The 14,517-nt window shown below is 35.5% G+C and overlaps 1 protein-coding gene across 5 annotated transcripts in view; it reads left to right on the forward strand.

Moving 5' to 3' along the window:
• Positions 1 to 14,517, forward strand: part of myocd (myocardin) — a 148,381-nt gene that overhangs the window by 116,421 nt on the left and 17,443 nt on the right. For 4 of the 5 annotated variants that reach the window (XM_066704678.1, XM_066704680.1, XM_066704681.1 and 1 more), the window contains exons 4-5: positions 9,289 to 9,354; positions 13,699 to 13,754. In XM_066704678.1, the coding sequence (XP_066560775.1) occupies positions 9,289 to 9,354; positions 13,699 to 13,754 (122 nt within the window). Of the gene's footprint in view, positions 1 to 785; positions 1,218 to 9,288; positions 9,355 to 13,698; positions 13,755 to 14,517 lie in introns of those variants that run through there. The other variant, XM_066704679.1, reaches the window with a different exon arrangement.

Raw genomic sequence — 14,517 nt, forward strand, 5'->3', positions numbered from 1 at the left:
GATTATTAGTAACAGCACTCAACCACTCATTGAAAAGTCTTCAAATACATCTACAGTCCATTTAAGTCTCATCAAGTAGTGCCGAGTGTTCATAAGTAAGCAAAGGACCTTGGTTGCCGACTGCTGTAAGTGTAGTTCTGTGCAAATCTGTCTTGTTTAGAGAGATCGGCAAGAATTAAGGTTCGCATGGAGTGCTTATATGTCTCAACAGAAATATTACAAACGGGGAATAAAACAGACAAATGTTATAATTGCATGTGGGAGGTGCAGAAATTAGCTTTTTCATTCTGTCACTCCACCAACATTAACATTCTCCAAGAAACCTTAATATTGTTGATTCTAGATCTTGGCCAATGACACACACACACACACACACAAAAGTCTTTCAACTACATTCGTGGAATGAAGAAGTACACATTGTTTTGCTTGTGTTTAAAATAAGATACTTCAAAAAACAGAAATCTAAGGGTCTGGGGGGGTTAAGTACAACTTTAAGAAACCTATTATAGGCAATGTCGAATCCCTACTATGAAAACAATCAATTGCAGTGACTTAGTGGCTCAAATACATGGCACAATAGGTCAGAACCCCTCTGGGCATTTTATTCTTCTGTAGATTGGAAAGAGTTAATGTAAGTGAGTGAGGCTTATTGACTTCTGTTTACTTTCACCCCAGAGCCCTTCCATCATCAGCCCTGCTCTAGGAGTGGCTGATATGCAGATTGTAGTAGCTGGGATTGGACAGCATTCCAACATCCCTTCAGTGACTGTCCAAGGCAGACACTTTGACAGGGGGGAGCCTCCAGCACTGATTGTACTGATAGTAAACTTTCAGCTGGAGGAGGGTTCTGCTGATCTTTAGTTTTTTTAAGGCCCTCCCAGCACGGGAATATCATTTGCTCTGTTGTGGAGGATCGGTGCTACATGGGACCAAAACCTTTCACAAGTTTTGCTGGCTGACTACATCTAAGCCACAACCCCAGGGGAAAGCGCAGTGTGTAGACGTTTAAAGAGATACACTTCCTTTTTCCTTCTTTTTTGTTGTTGCTTTTTTTTTAATGAAGTGCCTTTTGCATGTTCTGGTCTGTCTCTCCTTGGAGCCAGCGATTGGTCTGCAGTGAGAGGTTCGTTGTTTCTGGCGCTGGAATTGTGTAAAGAACACCATGACTCTTCTAGGTTCTGAGCATTCTTTACTGATTCGCAGCAAGTTCAGATCAGGTAAGCCCTGCTTGAATCTTTCTCTACTTCTCTGCTGCTGCTTGTGTTTTATGGTTGACATTTCAGATTACATGTATATTGCTGTATGCTTAATGCAGCCTTTTTGTTTTCTTTGTGTAATAATCAGTGTACCTTTTGTAATTATTTTGAACAAATCAAAGCACTCATAAGACACTGATGAGAAGTTTTTAATGCTGATAATACACAGTTTTTCATATATACTCCATGCACACTTAATTGAGTGATAATTCACTTTTACTACGAATGCGAATATAGAATAGTTTTAAAAATACATACTTTTAACATAATTGATTAAATTGAACTATTTTGAACTATTGTGAAACTGTATGAAATCGCTAAACATTTATGTAATTTTCAATGCATCAGGTTTCAAAACAACAGCTTGGGAACAGTATTGTATTTGATGTGGCAGATACACGGCAGGTTTAGATATTGTCAATAGCAGGATTCCATGCTGTTTGAGACACAGTGTTGTACTATATAGAAACAAAACTCCACAAATTTCAGGCAGCACTCTTTTGCTTTTCCATATTATCATTTATATAACCCCTGACCTCTGTAGAAAGTCAATTCAAGGTAAATACTGGACTGTCCCTTTGGATTCTCCTTAAAAATATGAATGTATGTGTGTGTGTGCATATATATATATATATATATATACACACATTCATATTTCTTATGGATAATCTTAAGCGACAGTCCAGTACTATCTACCTTGACTTGACTTTCTGCAGAGGTCAGGGGTTATCAGCCCTGTGTTGCTTTTCCTTTGAATTCTAGATCTAATTTATTAGGTCAAAACCACTTATATTGTGTTTAAGCGTCTTTTAAATGCCACTTAGGTCCTACAACAGACTATTTTCTTAATATACTGTATGACAATACTGCCACCTTTCTGGTGAAAATGATACTGTATGATACTCAGTGCGTTGCTAACAGCATGTAACTTTATTGGTAGACTTATTTTAAAGAAATTTTATTTAAAAAATAATACTTGTGTAAGACGGTGCTTTTTCTTTTTATAAATAATGTAACTAATTTAAAATATTTATTTTCCTTAAACATAAGACATGTAAGTCTTCCATATGTAATTTTGATAATTGATATCCATTTCCACCATATATTTTTCCAAGCTGAAAAATAAGAGACATCCACTCAGTTGTAACAACATACTTCCTTAATATATCTTAAATTCCATACTCTTCTGAAAAGGTTAATTCCCAAAACATAAGTAGTGTAGATTAGCCAAAACAGTTACTATTAAATGCATTTCTGAAACAAATACTTACATGTGCAGCAAAACACTGAAAAAAATGCACTTACAGAGCCAATACAAATTTCTAAATGCCTTGCAAAACACATTTGTATAATTTCTTTTTTTTTCATCTTCCTACATGGTAATTGCTAACAAACAGATTAAAATAAAATTGAGCTTTTCCTTTAGTTCGTTTAGAACAACGAACGCTGGAAAATTATCCTTTCCTCAGAGGAAGCGAAAATGGCAAGACTGCACGGTCAATAATGTGGCATAGAAAGCAATGTTCAAAAACCTCAGTTTTCCTAAAACACATTTAAATGGTAATATACCACAGATGAAGGATTGCAACTGCATACACTTTTCAACAATAATATATTAGTGTAATTATTTTTTATAGTATGCAAACAATTTTCAAGTGCTTCTGGACGATCACAGATTAGAAACCCTCTATTTATTTCTCTATAATGTGCAGAGACAGATTGAGATCCTTCCCCAATGACCCTGTAGACTTCTCCCAGCTCATCTTGCAAGTAGACTCTCAGTAATGTTTGAGTAGCCAGCCAACCCGTGCCTATTACTCTGTATCATGTACCCCAATGCTTCATAATACATTTCACCCAGAGTATATTGAAGCTTTTAGCAAGTTAGAGTAATTTCCATTAGCAATAAATTAAGATCACCTCACTCAATGTACTTGTGAACTATGCTGGCTTTTGGCCAAGCACATTAAAGCCTGTGTACCTCAACTATTAATCCAGTCCAAGATCTTGCCTCCACACCATCACCCTCAGGCAATCCTAGGTCTTATGGAATAGCAATCAAATATAGCTTCTACTCTATTAGACTTTCTAAAACTCAGTAGAGCATTTTTGTCTTGGAAGAACAGGCATTTTTTCTGCAGCTTATACCAATGTTTTGTTTCTTGAAATCTACTGAAACATGAATGAAGCTGGTAAGCAGTAGAAATATGATGGATTCATAAAGCAGCCATGGCCAGAAGGAGGGTAGGTGCTGGGCTGTGGACGGTCTGCTTGCCATGACACATTACATCAGCTTCTAGTCACATTAACTATGTGGGGTGACGAATCTGAGACACCTATTAGGGTAAACTGAAAATAAACAATTTGGTAATACAGCTTGGTATAACCAGAGATTTTCCAAGAGGGAAAAAATAATGAAATAATTTAAATGAACGTAATTTTTGTGATTATAAATTATATTTTAAGCCCCAATGATTTTACATGTAATGTGACTATATAATAGAAAATGTAGTTCCAACTGGTAGCATGATTTTTATTCTTTGGTGTGGTCCCATTTTAATTCTCATGCAAATACCTGGGAAATAGCTGATGGATGGCATAGCAGATAGCTTCAGCTTAAAGTCCCAATTATTAGCTGACAGGGTTGAGTTTTGGGTGAGTTGAGGGGATTAAAGCTAGACTGATTAAATGTGTGGTTTCTGAAGAATAGTGCCTGTTGGCGTGATGCAAGCTATCATTCAGTGAAAGTCTTTTCCTAAATAGCAACACTACCACGCTCACAAAGAGGGGGAAAAATTAAAAAGTTGCCTAGGTTACAAAACTGAAACAGGAACAGAAAGTCTGGAGGCATTACATAACATCAATGAAAACAAACTTCTTGAACTACTGACTTGCTAGAGCAAGTGGAAATAGAGATTGTAATAATTTTATTTCATGGTAGATTGAATCTACATGCACAAAACTTGAACTTCTTGTGATCTGATGGTAATGATATAATCAGTAGTTCAAAAAGTTGAGTGGTATAAGTGCTGAACTTTGCAGAAATAATATTGTAAAGTATCTTTTATAAATGCCAGCTGAACCCAGAAAATAGGGTTTCCTATGGTGGCAAATTATAGCCCAGTATTTTAACAGCCAGAAGAGAGTGAAATGCACCATTTGCTTCCCAATCTGAATTTGAGTCAATCTGAGTCAACGCATCCATTGTAATACAGAAGTTCTGAAATATTATGGTTTGTGTTTCCCTACTTCTATATTGTATGTTTGCTGAGTTTCATCTCCAAGTTGTCAATGTTGGCAGGTATACACACTCTAGACAACTGGCATTTCTATTTATAAGCCATTAGTGTAAATCATCTGGTTCTTATTGCTGAGAGAGATATTCAATCCAGAGGGTCTTTAAACCTGTGATTAGCCTGATAGAGAACTAAACCCACGCTCTCACAATTACCAGTAGTTTGTTCATGTCAGAGATTCGAGATTCCAGGTTTGTGTTCCATTAAAGTCAACCACGGTTGACGTTCTCCCGCAGCCAAGGTATGCTGTATGTTGCTGCCATGAAATTTGAAATCTTAATGGAACCGTTATATCTGTTTTTAGTTTAAATTTGTATTGCAAGAAAGAAAAACACACTGCTTTGAGCTCAGTGCTGTTAATGTACTGGTAATGCTGTTTTTATAGTCTAAAAATAGTCCAGAAAATGACAGATGTGTGTTCATCATGCTTCATGAGCTCCGTGAAGGCTGAATTACTCCTTAACATTGTTAATTGCTTTCAAAGTGTTGGGATTACAAGGTCTTCATTTCCCTCTGAGCCCTAAGGCAAGACACATTTGAAACAGCTTAGGGTCATCCTCTTGCCTTAGTACAAGTTTTCTCCAGCTGCAGTGGTTTATAGGAAAGCTCACCACAACAGTAATACCTCAAAGGAAATAAAGAACAACAACTGACCCACTAAATGTAACTGACTCACAAAAGCGTGACAATTTGTATGAAGGCATTGCGTACTTGAAAACACCTTTTGTAATTTCAAAGTGAGAATGAAAATTAGCAACAGTCTTTTGCTAAGGGTTTGGTAATAAAACAATTATGAGTTGTGACAAACTTAGTGGAAGTGGAGGTATACCTTTTGAACTTCTCGATTTTTCCTTCAGTAGAATTTCCAGTTTCCAGTGTCTTTCTGTGCGCTGTGATTTCCCACACTTGGGACACTTGGTGCCAGAAGCAGAAGGGTTACAGGTCATTGTTTTTCCTCTAAGCAACAACAGATGTCTATAACAGCTATTTTTCCATCAAATCTGGGGCATTCTTTCCAAAATAAAATAATTTTCCATTTCATATATATTTTTGACATGCCACTGTTAAGAAAGATCTTTAGCTGCACCCATTCTGAAATTATGCAAAATTACACCCAATGTACTATTGCAGTCCGTGCATGACTTCTATACTAAAGCTATACAATTCCACATTTGTTGATTAGTTTAATCAGGAATGTAATGTCCTATGAATGACTGCTCTCAGAAACGTCAGTCAATATCTACAAATTCGTTTTTTCTTATGTACCCCCTGAAAAGTAATGCAAACATTTTGCTTTGCATTTTAGTATGAGTCTTAGCTGTGTCTATGTAGCACTTTTGTTGCTGTAGGAGCTTTTGCAATCTACTTTAACAGGTGTCTGCATGTCACACTCTAATCACATTTTTCTACATCTTTTCTCCCCTATGATGGTATAAATCTTTATTGTTGTGCCATTTTAGTTACAATATCTGAAACTCAGTCGATTGAGAATGCCACATGATTGATGTTTAAACAAATTTATTTAAACAAGTGCTTGTTTGTGAATCCCAGGAATGCAACTAACAAGTATTGTGCATCTACTGTATTCAATTTTATTAGTCTGTAAGGTGTTACTTGTATAGTGAAAACTGCACAGTGTATTCGGCTCTGCAAGGTATCACATTTACTTAAGCTTAGTGCTAAACTTTTGTGAGCAGGATAACAAAAGATCCGTTGATACAAATCCCAGACCCCCCTTGCATATTAATTCATTGTTTAGAATTGTCACTGGAAAATACAGCAGTGATTCATAAATCATGTCATCTGGTTTTCTGTACTAAGTCACTGTCACACTAGAAGCAATTTTAAAAGGGCAACTCCAGAAAATAAATATCTCACTGGGCCCTTTCATACCTAGTTTCTTTATGATGATCCATTCAGAATGATTCAGAGTTTCACTTCCAAACAACCTAACAGTCACCGTTTTTTCTTTCTATTGCTTTTGCACTGTTTTTCCTCCAAGCCAGTTCAAGATCGCCCTTGAAACTGCGATCACAAACAGAACAGTATTCGTTTTCACACATGTACAGACAGATTTGCAGTACGGAGAGCATATACATGGGAAGTTCCACCTGCGCCAGTAATATCTAAGTTTAGTACTGTCTAATTTGGTTCATTTGACATCTGCTAGTAGGATGTTAACATGAAAGCCAGGTTAAAAATATTAGTCTCCTCATGTAGCACTACGTGCAAGGAGGCGAGGTTTTGAAAAAGCAACACATAGTTGGAATGCTTTATTCTTTCAATTTTTGGGGCTTTTGCTTTGACAATGGCATTAGCCCAAAGTCAGTGAGTTGTTAGCAGTCTCAATCAATCTATGTTGATCAGCTTTCTCTTCTCAGTATGATTGGATTGTAATGATAGAAAAAGTGTCAAGATAAAGACCAATTATTAAAAAAAACAAGCTATGTCTATATGTAAAATATGATGTGACATAACTTATATTTAGATATATACTCCTGTTTATAAGCAATCATTCACAATGCCACCAAAATAGAACCACTTCACTATAATGATTTATATGCCAGTGTTACAGTACTCACTAGCATGAATGACTGTTCAGCAAAATTATGTAAGTAACTGCTAAATCAATATAGTTTAATCCACAATAATTAAAAAAATGCCACTAAACAGATCAGAGAATAGCACTGTTCCTAATGAATGAAGCCAGAATTAAAAGAGCTCTGGAGTCTGGTCAATGTTTCATGGGTGCAGTCCTGGCATCGACCTACAGGCCCTTCCACTGTTACAATATATCAATATTGATACAACCATTATTCTTATTAGTGTTTGCAATGAGAGTTTTATATTGTCCTATTGATAGATATGAACATCATTTGATAATTTGCAAATGATCAGCACTGTTTAGGTCTGCTATCCTGGGTGACATGGGGTCTGCCCTTCGCTGTATGGTGATTCCAATCCAGATCCCCCTTCATACCCATTGTATTCTGGAAACACAGTGCAGCCAAACACATTTATCTCATTGCCCACAAACCCTGGCTCAGCTGACCATATAATCAAGACTCTAACCTCTGTCATTTCTGAAGGTTATTTCATTTCCATTTCCTAAAGGTCACAGTCCCAACTCTGCTAAAATATGGTCATTTCCCTGAGGGGTTCAGATTCTTGTAGGAGTGCCCTTAATCCAGCATGTATTTGCTGTTGACTTTTTAAAAGAGATTTTGCATACAATTACACACAACCTTGCTTCTGGGAGTTGCACTTTCTGTTTTTACACTGTAATAAGATAATTCATTACTGAAAAAATAAAAAGCAGAGTAATATTTTCACATAATTGACTGTATTATATATATATATATATATATAAGCCTTCCAACAAGATCAGCCTGGGGAATCTGTTAGTTGTGCCATTAACTAGCGGTGTGCAATAGGAGAAATCTGTAATCAGTGACTTCACAGTCCATTAAAACAGTAAGAGACCACATAGTATGAACATGATGAAATAACTGGCAAACAACTTTTCAACACAGTTTAATAACTGAGTGAAGAGAATGTACAGCATATGTCCAGGAATCCACTTAGACTTATAGTTCAGTGATTGACTGGCAAATATTCATTTTTATTGTCCTCCACGCCCCTCAAGACCACACACTGTAGGGACATTTGTTTAAAAGTCAGGAGCTGTGTTTATGATAGCTGCACATCCTGTTTTCAAGCAATATTTGTAAGCCTGAAGTCCCCCCTTCTGTGTATGTTTTTTTTTTTTTTTTATGACAGCATCTCACCAGATTTTTTTCTTAGTGCCTTAGTGGTCAAGGTATCTTCCTCAAAACAAAAACCTACAATACAGTGTTTTGGAAAGAGAAAGCTTCTTAACTGAGCTCATGTATCCAGGATATTGCTTAACTTTTGCTCTAAAGCAACATTTCTCTTGCAAAACATTGCTTTTGACTCTTTGAAAGACCGTTTCATGGTCAAGTCTTGATCTCCAGGTTCTTATTTAACACAAGATTTTAATCACATCAATTGGAAGACCTTCTTACAAGATACTAAGGAGAGACTAAACATTCGTAGGGAATGGAGCATAGACCTTATCTTGGGGTTATCAAGGTTGGTCTGCTGAGCTCAGGAATTCAGTTATACATCACCAGAGCTATTTACATTGTACTGTCATTTGTCAGTCACATCAAAGTTATTCTGTGGTAATGTGATGCATTTAAATTTGATCATGTTTCTTTTATTGTCATTTATCAGCCTTTAAGCATTCCTTAATTTACAGCAAGAAACTTGAAAGTGTTACTTTGCATACTTTCAGGCAATTTATTAAGACTTCATTGTACTTGTATTTTGGGGGTGGCAAACACATGCTGTCAGTAGTGTCAGTAGTTTGATATAATTTAAACAGATATATTAGAACACAGAATTATCTAGATGCTGAAATGCTTTTTTCTCATTGTTATAATGATTCTTGTGTTTTGTTTTAGAATCACAGGAATTCAATATCCTTTCCCACCCATGTATTTGTTGTTTTTGTTGTTGTGTGTGTGTGTTGGGGGGTTGGGGGGGGAGATGGACAGTTTAAAAAGATAAAAGATTTGCTCTTCATAGACTACATTTGTGTCTGACATTTTCACATTTTCTTCAGGTTCCTGTTCTGGTTTACCCATCAAGGAAAATGCTGTCTGCATTTGTGGCACAAACCATATTTATATATTTTATCTCTTCTCTGCCAGTTCTGCAGTTAAGGCTTCAGCAGAGGAGGACACGTGAGCAGCTTGCTGATCAGGGTATAATGCCTCGTAAGTACAGTTTTATTATATTAGCCTCCTGCCTGACAGAGCGCTGGTGCTGGCTGACATGTTGGGTTGATGCAACAACCAGTCTCTGAATTAGGCAGTTACGAATCTGCTTCTACATTCTGCTCGAATGCTACAAAAAATGCTAGTTTTAAACCAAATTCAATGGACATGAACATATTTATTTAAAACACTGGCTATAAAAATAGGTTGAGTCAAATATTAAACATAATGTTTTACAATATTTACAAAAAAGGGACTTTGGTGGTTATGAATAAATAAGGATTTTATGCCTCAATTTGACAAACAAATTATAAACAAAGTTCACTTTGATGCAAAGTTTCTAGTGAAAAGACAGGTTTCACAGTATAAGGAATTACATTTGTTCTTAACTGTTCACTTAATTGTTAAAAGTCGAAGTCTATTTATGAGGGTGCAATGTGTCCATTGTTAAAAAAAAATGTTAAACTTATCACCCAATCACTCGAATAAAACAATTACAGACAAGGTAGATATAGACTTCAAAACTGCAAATGGATTCTAGCTACTTTTTCAATGCTGCCAAGAGTCTGGATTGCTTTCGACGTGCCAATGTGGTTACCTAATGAAAAAGAGAAACTAGAGCCCCAACACAATTTTAAACCTGATCTTCAGGGTTGAGCTTTGAATCAGCACAAGCAGTAAACATCTTATACTCCACTGGCAGCAAACAAATAACAGCCAGGTCAGCAGCTGACCTCGGTGGAATGCTCTTGTACTGGATAAACTATCTAGGCCAGGAATATTCAACTCTGCAGCAGGATAGACTTACGGAATTGCACCTGTTTATTCACAGTAAATTAGAACTTCATTTTGGTGATTAAGACTTTGCACTGAAACAACTACACTGTCACCTGTTAATGTGTGGTGTACTCTGCTTTCCAAATGTTGCATGTACACACACACACATATATACATACTTGTGTGAGTGTGTGCATTATATATATATATATATATATATATACACATATATACACACATTTATTCATTTATTTATAAATATATATATATATATATATATAAATATACATACACATTCATTTATTTATATATATATATATATATATATATATATATATATATATATATATATATATATATATATACACATATACATATAAATACTAGTTGTCAGAATGCAAGCCGGGATATAATTGGCACAGTAGCTATTTTGCAAGCAGGAACAGAAAGATAACTGTTCAAAAGTGTGCAGGCTAAAGGAAGCCAGAAGCCATTCCTATCAATTTCTAGGAGCCTCTCTCAGATAAAGCTTTCAAGAAAAAGTGATTATCCAGACTTCAGTTCATTCAAAAGATGTTTGGATTGCTGTGCATCTGTTGACTGTACACAAGATGTTGGTGATACAAATGACTGTTTGGGTGTGCAGCCATTTCTTCCCTTAACACTGTGTAAGAGTGAAATAATTATTTTACTCAAGAGTTGCAATAGGGAACACTTTGTTCTTAGAAATTACACCGACACTAACTGCAGTTTGAATCCAAAGATCTGTATTTTTGTTTTATAACAAATGTTTTGCAAGAGTCCGTATAATTAGTTTCACGTTTTGAAAAATTCAAAATGCATCAGTTGTTGTCTTTACAAAGTTGATTTAGTCATGCTGTAATAATACTTGTGACAATAACGTATACCTCAAATGTATACATTATTTTTGAAATATAACTAGCATTATGACTGGTGTTTAAACTAGAATATTACATTCTATTAATAAATATTTGTTCTACAAAAATAAAACAATATATATATATATATATATATATATAGATAGATATATATATAAATATGCTGACACTGGCATACATTTTTAGCCTGTATTGAAATTATGGATTTCACATATTTATACATTATGATTACCATCAGCTCTACAAAACTTGTGTTGTTGGTTTTATGAAAATTGATCTGCCGAGCATTTTTTTTTTTTTTGTAGATCTCCAAGTCTGTAGTCTGTATATATGTTTCCCTCAGAAACATCTGGTGTTTATTAAGTTCTTCAACATGCAGTCATGCCTCTTAGTCTCATCTGGCCTCTGGGTTGGGATGTGCTGGAGAGCAGTACTTCACAGGTCATCCCGGCAAACAGTGGCGTGTGTGTGTGGCGTGCTCCCCTCTCTTGGTGGGTTTTTACAAGCACTCAAGCAAGATCTTTTGCTATTCAGGAATAAATCAACAGTCTAGGCTTTTAATTGGATCCCGATGGGGCAACTGTACGTCAGTCTTGCATGTGTGATGATGTCTTCTTTACATAAAAGCTGGAAAAACAGGTAAACAGTCCATAATAAACTAGGCAACAAATTTCTTTGTATTACATAATGTTACTTAAGCATCCTAGGGCTTGAAAGGTAATGGACATTTTATAACTATTCCACTGTACAATGCTTAATTTAAGGAAAAAATAAAACAAAATGAAAAGGGATCTCTAGACCATGTTTCCCATAAGTAATAAAACACATGTACTTAGACTACCCTACTTTGCAACCCTGTACAGCATGTTTAAAAGGACTGTTGCTTCTACTTTTCTAAAAACTGACTGAACAACTTTGTGTGATCATATAAGACACATCTTAAGCCCCCAAAAATGAGTACAGACAAGTCATTACTATTAATAATGCTTGCGTCTTATCAAAATCAAACATGATCCATCTTGATTTCAGTCTTGTTTAAGTTGTTTGGCTGTGATGCATAAAACAACATAAAACTCCACGCACGCATGCACACACACATATATATGCACTACTAGAAAAAACAAACCAAAAACAACACTAAAATAATTAAATCTAGAATATTCACTTTGGACCTACACCTAGGAAGTAAAAAAACATGCTAAAAAAAATACTATTATATATGATTCTCAGTCACAGACATGATGGATTTATTGGGATTTGAGTCCAGATTTTCCCAAACAAACCATTGCAAAATTGGTTTATTTTAATTTAGGAACTAAAGCCATTCGTCAGGTAAACCAAATAATCTTTGTTTCAGCTGTTAACGTTTACTGTTGAAAGGATAGAAGCCAGGAAAAAGGTTTGTTTTGATGCGATGTATATTTGAAACAAAGCTGACATCTTGATATGCTCTGTGACCTTCAACCAAGACTACCAGTCTCAAAAGTGGTTACATTTATGGACTACTGCCTTTTGGTTTCCTGGGGTTCAGTAGGACAGCAGTTGAAGAGTCAGCTTTCTACAATGTCGCTTTTCTGTGCATCTCAAACTGTCCCAATGACACCCAAAACCCATGTGTACAGACACTGTGAGCTCCAGTAGAGCACCACTACTTGGGAACAACATTAATTCATCACCGTGAATTTCAGGAGAGCCTCGTGTTTATTTTCAGTGAGGGAAACACTGAGGTCACAATGACAGGAATCAGCAGCTGTGATAAAAATGATGTGTGATCTCACTGTGGCATCCCAGAGGTTTATTTAACCGTATAGAATGACTATGAAGCGAGCAGGTGATTTCAATATCCTTTAAGAAAGGTTACTGTCTCCAGACAGACTGAGGCTAGCAGCAAATAATCTTTATAATTGGAGTGTGGAGAAGGGGGCATAGAAAACAGTTTATATTAAAAAAATAAAAATAAAAAAGGTAATTGAAACTGATAGAAATTCAAATGCATTAACAACATTATTTGGATTAAGGAAATCATGTGTATATAAAGATTTTTAAAATGTCAGTGCAACTCATAACAATGTCTAAAATTCTAATATGCAATTTTACAGCTGGTTTCACAGACCTTGATTAGCACTATTCTTGCACAACTCTCCCTATAATAACATTGGTTAGTCCACAACTAGCGTTAATCTTGGTCTGTGAAACCAGCCCTCAGAGAGTTTTATCCTAGCTGTAAAATATACCCAAAAAATGATGCTTGCAATTTCAAGCTAAAAGGAGTCATTAGCTCAGAATAGTAAAACAAAGCACATGGATCAATTCAATACTTATTTCCTGTTTTCATTTAAGACACATGGCGGTGTTTGTTATTTTCTAAATCTGTTTTGCAGCTGCAACTTTACACATTGACTTAGGTTGCATCATAAGAATTGGTAATCATCGCCTGCTTTCTAGCTGTATTAGCAAATACATTTGTGTGTAGTAATGTTTGTTTTTCAATGGGATAATCAACAACCATGAGCTTCAGTCTGAGGACTAGAACTGAGACCATGTGAATGTCACACCTCAAATGATAAAGGATATTTAAAATGCGTATGTATTTAGGATTAATTATAAAACTGCAGTTATCGTTTTACCTTGCAAATCAGACTGATTTTCACTGTGTTTGTTTTTGTAGCACTGAAGAGTCCAGCTGCGTTCCATGAGCAGAGGAAAAATCTTGAACGATCCAAGGTAACAAATTTCCACTAATTGTCAATATAAATCAAAAGAACAGTGCTCATAACTCGGGGACAATGGGTATAAACACCAGGTCGACTAGATACTTAAGGGACCAGAGTAATTATCTATGAGTTTGTCTTCATTGTTATTAAAAACAATTGAATGAATAGGTAAAAAAAAAAGACACCAGCCGGCTTAATTGTCTCTCATGCATTGATGCTCAGCATTGACTTGGAAAACACAGTAATACTATTTAAAATATATAGATTGCAGTATATTCTAATACAAAATTTGCTATTGAATACCTTTGTGGAGTAACAATCCAAAACACAAGAATTCCTTAAAATATTCTAAAGATTCTAAAAACATATAAGGATGTTATATACACTTAAAAAACAACTAAATGTATAATGCTTGAAATACTCACAATAAAAATTCAACTGCTCACCATATCAATGTATTTAGCTTTTGCATCATAATATAGCAAATCTGAAAAGGTAAGTAAATACACCTTAAAAATATATTGTATTGCTTTATTATTAGTAGTAGTATTGATAAGTAGTGTCTCATTTCAGATACAGAATGTCCCATTCAGAATAGCTTTAACAGAAGCCTTGATTTAGATATTCAAGGTACCCTGTCAGCACAGCAGTTCCAGTTAACCTCTGATGCGATATTTAATTGTGCCAGTAACTTGCATCACCACTCTTTCATTATTGATGATACAGTAGTTAAACTCTTGGCCTGCTGAATGCTGTGAATCTGTCAATGAATG

The sequence above is a fragment of the Amia ocellicauda genome, chromosome 5 (assembly GCF_036373705.1).
Source record: "Amia ocellicauda isolate fAmiCal2 chromosome 5, fAmiCal2.hap1, whole genome shotgun sequence".
In the NCBI taxonomy this organism is placed as follows: Eukaryota; Metazoa; Chordata; class Actinopteri; order Amiiformes; family Amiidae; genus Amia; species Amia ocellicauda.